This window comes from Lolium perenne, chromosome 2 (genome assembly GCF_019359855.2).
Source record: "Lolium perenne isolate Kyuss_39 chromosome 2, Kyuss_2.0, whole genome shotgun sequence".
Classification (NCBI taxonomy): domain Eukaryota; kingdom Viridiplantae; phylum Streptophyta; class Magnoliopsida; order Poales; family Poaceae; genus Lolium; species Lolium perenne.
Genome location: NC_067245.2, coordinates 157,981,595 through 157,987,608, shown reverse-complemented (window position 1 = coordinate 157,987,608; position 6,014 = coordinate 157,981,595). Strand labels below are relative to the sequence as shown.

Sequence of the window (6,014 nt, the reverse complement as noted above, 5' to 3'; positions counted from 1 at the left end):
GCAACAGCACGTGGAAGTGAAAATAAGTGGAAGACAAGACATGTCCTACGGGAAGGAGGAAAACACTCACCGACAGCCTTGTCGACACATTCCTCAGTCCTCGCCGTACACACTCTTTCTTCCTCCTCTCTGGCTGTCTTGCCCTCCAGTCCTCCACTACCTCCCCGCCGATGGTGCGTGGACGGTCGCTCCACTGCCCTCAGCCGCCGGCGCGAGGACCACTGCCTCCCCGCAGCCGGTGCGAGGACCACGGCCGCCACAGCCTCCCCGCAGCCGGTGCGAGGACCACGGCCGCCACAGCCTCCCCGCCGTTGCCACGAGTTCCAGATGCTCCACTGCCTCCCTGCCCCCTCCCCACCGGCGCGAGAACCGCGTCCTCCTGGGTTCCCCTCCGCCGGCGCAAGGACGGGCCCCTCCCCTGGTTCCCCTCCGCCGGCGCAAGAACTTGTCCCTCCCCTTGTTCCCCTCCACCGACGCCAAGATCGCTCCTTCCCCTGCCTCCTCACGGCTGCCGCGATATCCACCCCATACACTACCTCCCCGCCACTGCCAGAACGGCCGGCCCATCCCCTGCCGCGCTCGCGTTGGAGGAATCAACAACGTGGGCTGGGTCCTCCCGGCTCCCTAGGGACAAGTGACGCCGGTGTTGACACCCCGCTCTGGCGGGTTGGCCGTGTCGCAAGCCTCTCGGTCGACTCCCCTCTCCACCTTGCTCACCACTGGTAATTCGTCGTCCCCCTCGTCTCGATTCTGCTCGATTCAGTTGTTTACAGTAAATATCGTTTGATAGCAACTGAATAAGTGAATCAGCACATTGTGGTATCTTCATAAGTGGTTCTAATCTATTTGATAGGATGCCACACAGTTTCTAGTAAATGATGCAAAGGTGATTCAACAATTTTTCTGGTTCTTCTGAAGCTGTTCTGGAACCCTGAAGGTTAGTTATATTTTGTGTGCTCCCACTGTTTCTACCCTTTGTGAAAATCCACAGCAAGATATGAGCATATTTTCTCTGTAAATGGTGTAGATAAAAAGTGCTATTGATGCAATATGAAACATAGATGCTCTTCAACGCACAAAGAAAGAAAATGTATCCAGGATTTACTTGACTGGCTTTCGCTAGCATTTAAATTTGAGGTAAATCGTTGCTTGCCCATTTATGCTCTGATATTGCATATGAGGCAATGGAAGAAGCAGCAGCTAATGCTTCTCCACATTGGTAGACAGGCAGAGTGTTCTGACATGAAAGCATGATTCATGCAGAGCAAGACGATGACTTCTATGAGCTTCAACCCTGCTGATTATTATAAGTTGTTTTCAAACAGGATGGCAGGGAACTTACATGAACTGTTAATATTTTTTGAAAACATTCTCGCATTCTTAGTAAACACGTTAGTAATTTAGAGCCAACCCCAAAGAAGACAGTCCAATTATTACTGACAAATTGCTAGAAAATGGGTGGCATATAATAAGCAAGCCATCAGGTTGTACAAATTTTTAGAACACATAAAACAGGAAAAAACAAATTCAAGCTAATAACATTGATAACCCTTCATGGATGTTGATCCGTAGTTCTAAACTGTGTATACAACTTGATGCCATCTTTTGGCTGACAAACATATGACAGTAATACAATTTTACGTTGTGGTTCAGCATCTTCCCTAAGTCCGAGTATGAGCCAACGATAATTACAACAGTAGCAGCAAGCACCAACGTATCCTGGTGAAAAAGTAGTCGATCAACAAAAAAATACAAAATAATATAAATAGATAGCAGTAGCATTAGTTATAAAATGAAGAGAAAATACGGATCAATTAACTGAACATGCGCACCTCACATCCGAATTAAACAATCAGCTTTCAATAGCAAAGTAAAGATGGTCTATATGGTTCAGCCTCATTAAAATCTGCAAATAAAAAAAATGTTGGATTTTTAAAAGTTGTTGTAGATACAAGAACATAGATGCAAATAAACTTTAGAATAACGCACCTGCTTCACCCCTCTAAAACATCACGATAGACAATGTTTTTGGTGCTTTTCCCGGATTTATCAACCTCATTGTTCGGCTTGGGCAAAATCCGTGTCATCTTTCTTGACACTCCCCTTGACAATGCAACATATAGCTGTCCATGTGAGAATACAGGCTCGGGAAGGTAAATACCGATATTTGGTATGGTCTGACCCTGTGCCTTGTTAATGGTCATCGCAAAACTCAGACGGACGGGGAATTGTTTTCTCTTTAGTTTGAAGGGAAGTGAGATGTCATCCGAGGGCGACATAGGGATCCTAGGAATGAATACCCTCTTTCCAGCATGCTGACCACCAACAATCTCAGTGTCGATTGCATTATCCTGGAAGGCTCTGATCATAAGCCGTGTTCCATTGCACAGGCCATTATGAGGGTCAAGGTTTCGGAGCAGAATGACCGGGCAGTTGACCTTTAATCTCAAAACATGCGGGGGCAAGCCATTTGGTGTGATCGAGTTCAAAAAGTCAATAGTGTAATTATTCTGCAAGTCATCCTCAGTTGAGTCGAAGCTATGATATAACCTTTCTTTGCCAGGAAACCTGGAAATCATCTTGTCATTCAGGTCATCCACATGCTCGTTCTTGGTCGAAAGGATTGCACGTGTGCTCATGTATTCTCTTGATCTAGCATTGGCATGCAGAGATGGGAAGACATTTTCGATGAGCGTGTTTATAGCTTTTTCATCCTCGGTATATCTGATCACAATGTCATCAGGGAGACGCACATAGTCATCACCAATTGTCTCTTCCGTTCCATTGCCGATTTTCAAGAGGTATTCGGAGAACCAAGGATCAGCTTGTGCCCGCATATTGCGCGTGAGGCGTATCTTACGTGTCTTCTCCCACAGATAGGATCTCAGAAGTGTTGCATCCGTGATCTGTGCTCTTGTCCCACGTGTCACAACAGGAAGGACCTGCCTGAAATCCCCACCAAAGACGACAACCTTCCCCCCAAACGGCAAGGGACATTCCATTATATCTTGGAGCGATCTATCAAGTGTCTCAACTGTTTGACGTTTGGTCATAGCGACTTCGTCCCAAATTATCAAGGACGCCTGTTTTAGCAACTCCGCCGTACCACTCTGCTTTGTGAAACTACACATGCTGTTATCTTTGAGCTTGATTGGAATTTTGAACCTAGAGTGCGCAGTACGGCCTCCAGGCATTATCGACGCCGCTATACCTGATGTAGCAGTTGCGATCGCTATTAGGCCCATGGAACGCACCTTCATAAGCAATACCTTGTATAAGTATGTCTTGCCAGTGCCTCCTGGACCATCAACGAAGAATATCTGGCCTTTTTTGTTTGTCACATGATCCATTATATCATTGAAACCAGTCAGCTGTTCACTGTTCAAACTGTGAAGTAGATCTAGATGTTCTTTGTCTGCGGTTACTTGCCTCTCCTCTACTACCTCCCTATACTCCGCCTCATAGGAACTATTGGTATCAACCAGATCTGGAAGTCCAAAGCTTGTAATATCCTTTCCCATGGATTGTAACATATCCCTGATATCTCTAAGGACCATCTGCTCTATTGTTGCATCATTTGATTGATTAAGACGGTAATCCTCAGACATTGATGCTAGATGTTTGTCCCACATCTGTCGGATTTTTGTTGCCTCGCAGAATACAAGTATAGTCGCAAACAACCTTCTTAGGGCACAAGGCATCTGAAATGTGGCTGCCTCTGTCATGCAATCATCAAGGGTCCTATCGTGCTCAATGAGGCCTAAGTGCTCACATGCCTGCCTAAAGGAATTGCATAGCTTGCCATTTATAGTTTTTAAACCGTCAAATGAAGTGGCTCCTCGGACATGACTTAGGAGCACACGCAAGTAGTACCTATCTCCTTCAGCAGGGTGTGCATACACAAGTCTTCCAATTTGCGATCTCTTATTTCTTCTATTCTGCCATTTTTTATTTCCAGCAATCCATCTATAATGTTCTGGAAACTCTCTGTACAACCATTTCCGTCTTTGTAGGAAACTTAGGTTCATCTCAAAGTACTCGGTAAGCATGGACTTGGAAGAAGATGGTCGAGCAACAACATCTTCCAGATTTTCACAGGCATTAAATGCGACTGGATTCATGTTTGGCAAATGAAGTTGGAGTTGTAGCACAGATGGACTTACACCAAATAATTTATAACCATAAATCCGGTACATTGCATCTGGAGGTGATACAAAGCGTGCATCCTTATATTGTCGAATTTCATTGATGATTCCACCACTATTGATGATATCCTGCTCGCATGCAAAGGATGCTTTGTCATGACCTTTGTAGATGTACTTGAACAAGTACTTGACTGCCTTGATACTCGAGCATGCTTCGACATTAATGTGGCAGTTGTATCGCATAAGCAGAAAGGGGTTGTAAGGGACGACCCATCTGTTATCCAAATCTGCTCCTCTGATCCTGACTCCACGCCCGTTGTCCCTTCTTCTATAAATGGGATATGAGTCTATCCCTTGGATAACGAAACCGGCATTGGCCGTCAATCATGCAAGGACAACTTTTCTTCAACTCACCACAGGGTCCGTGCAGCATGTGTTTGATGACCAAATCATGCAGAACAGGGTATTTCTCTTTGTCAGGTATCTCTGCAGATATCACCCGATCATAGTCATCTGGGGTCGCTAACTTGTTTTTTGCTTTCATGATTAGAAGTATATGTTCATGCGGGAGGCCTCGTTTCTGAAACTCAGTGACATGTACATAAGCTGCGACTTCTCCAAAGTGCTTACCCTTAGTCAGCAAGTTCATCAAATCTTGCTGTTTCGCTTTGAATACTCTTGCCACAAGGACTGGACGGTCTTGTGGCAATTGTCCATGAAACAATTTCTCGGTTATCTCCTCCCAATAGGGATTGCAAGTCATCGTGATAAAATAGTCCGGTTTACCCCAGCGCTGAACTATTGCCATCGCATCTAGGAACCTTCGCTGCATGTCACGGTCACCACCAGGAAATGTACGTGGAAGCACAATTCTCTTGCCAATCCGATCACCGCGCGACTCACCAGCAACGACGGTGTCAACAAGACCCTATAATAAAAGTATATAAGGTTATAGAAAAGCATGCAACATCTATATTATGCATCATAAGTAACACAAGCACGCTACCTGGTAGAGGTCAGCACGTAAAACCTTCTGATTTGCCGGCTTTGAGTACCAGTCAAGCCTCATAGTCTCAATTTTTATATATATGTCAACAGCCCACTGTTGGAAAAGGTACCCCCCGAACAATATTATGTTAAAAAGCTTCTTCCTGACCTGCACTTTGAAGCAGTAGTACTCCCTCGCACTAACAAATTTCCTGGATTTTGTTGGATTTTCCTCATTATCACCAAAATCCTCATATGGGTTATCCTCGTCATCTAAAAATTTGTCAACAGATATATTTGTAAATTGTTTCGGACACACTTCTCATTTAAAGTTAGCAATTATGACCAAACCTTCAGGTAAATTAGTGGCATGGTCTTCATGCGGTGCCTCGTTACGCATTGTTTCTTGCATCGTGTTGTCATCTAAATATTGCTTGACAACATTAGTATTCTAACATTAGACACATAAGAATATAATATTAAAATAAGAAATGGTGACCAATACCTGAAGGTAAATCAGTGTCATTGTCTTCATGTGATGCAAAATTCACAAATTGTTCTTCTCTAATCAAGTCATCATCTCCTAGACGGAAGAAAACAAAAGCTTTCATCCGTATCATTCATAAGTGTAAGTATAGAAATTAATAATGAACATCATACCTCTAGGTAACTCAAAGGCTTGTTTTAGTTGTTCAACTGTTGAATGTTGGGTCGTGTCATCAGGTGGCGCAACAAATGGCATCCAACGATTCCAACCAGTCTCCCCACGTGGGAAGAATAGAGGATATGACAATGGGTCGTAACACCCATAGTATGCTCTAATATACAAGGGACGGTCTCCTTTTCCATGCACAACAACACTCCTGTCAAAGCAATTTTGTG

The 6,014-nt window shown here is 44.4% G+C and overlaps 1 protein-coding gene and 1 long non-coding RNA gene across 2 annotated transcripts; one reads left to right on the top strand and one right to left on the bottom strand.

Annotated features, from left to right (window-relative positions):
* The first annotated feature begins 126 nt into the window (after positions 1-126).
* On the top strand, positions 127-1,125 carry LOC127323482 (uncharacterized). The gene is made up of 3 exons (XR_011750990.1): positions 127-722; positions 854-937; positions 1,028-1,125. It is a non-coding gene; the product is annotated as an uncharacterized lncRNA (long non-coding RNA).
* Positions 1,126-1,994: 869 nt separating this feature from the next.
* Positions 1,995-5,743, bottom strand: LOC139835639 (uncharacterized). Its single transcript, XM_071825498.1, has 5 exons — positions 5,638-5,743; positions 5,152-5,405; positions 4,932-5,073; positions 4,560-4,631; positions 1,995-4,498 (listed from the first exon to the last, which is right to left on the bottom strand). The coding sequence occupies exons 1-5, from the start codon at positions 5,741-5,743 to the stop codon at positions 1,995-1,997; spliced, it is 3,078 nt and encodes a 1,025-aa protein (XP_071681599.1).
* Positions 5,744-6,014: the final 271 nt, after the last annotated feature.

Bases quoted from the DNA above. Each gene is read 5' to 3' on its own strand.
- LOC139835639 (XM_071825498.1), bottom strand. From the start codon at position 5,743: ATGAAAGCTTTTGTTTTCTTCCGTCTAGGAGATGATGACTTGATTAGA. The intron at 5,074-5,151 runs GTAGCGTGCTTG...CTTTTATTATAG, and splicing joins TACGTGCTGACCTCTACCAG to GGTCTTGTTGACACCGTCGT. The intron at 4,632-4,931 runs GTAAACCGGACT...TGATATCTGCAG, and splicing joins GGCAATAGTTCAGCGCTGGG to AGATACCTGACAAAGAGAAA.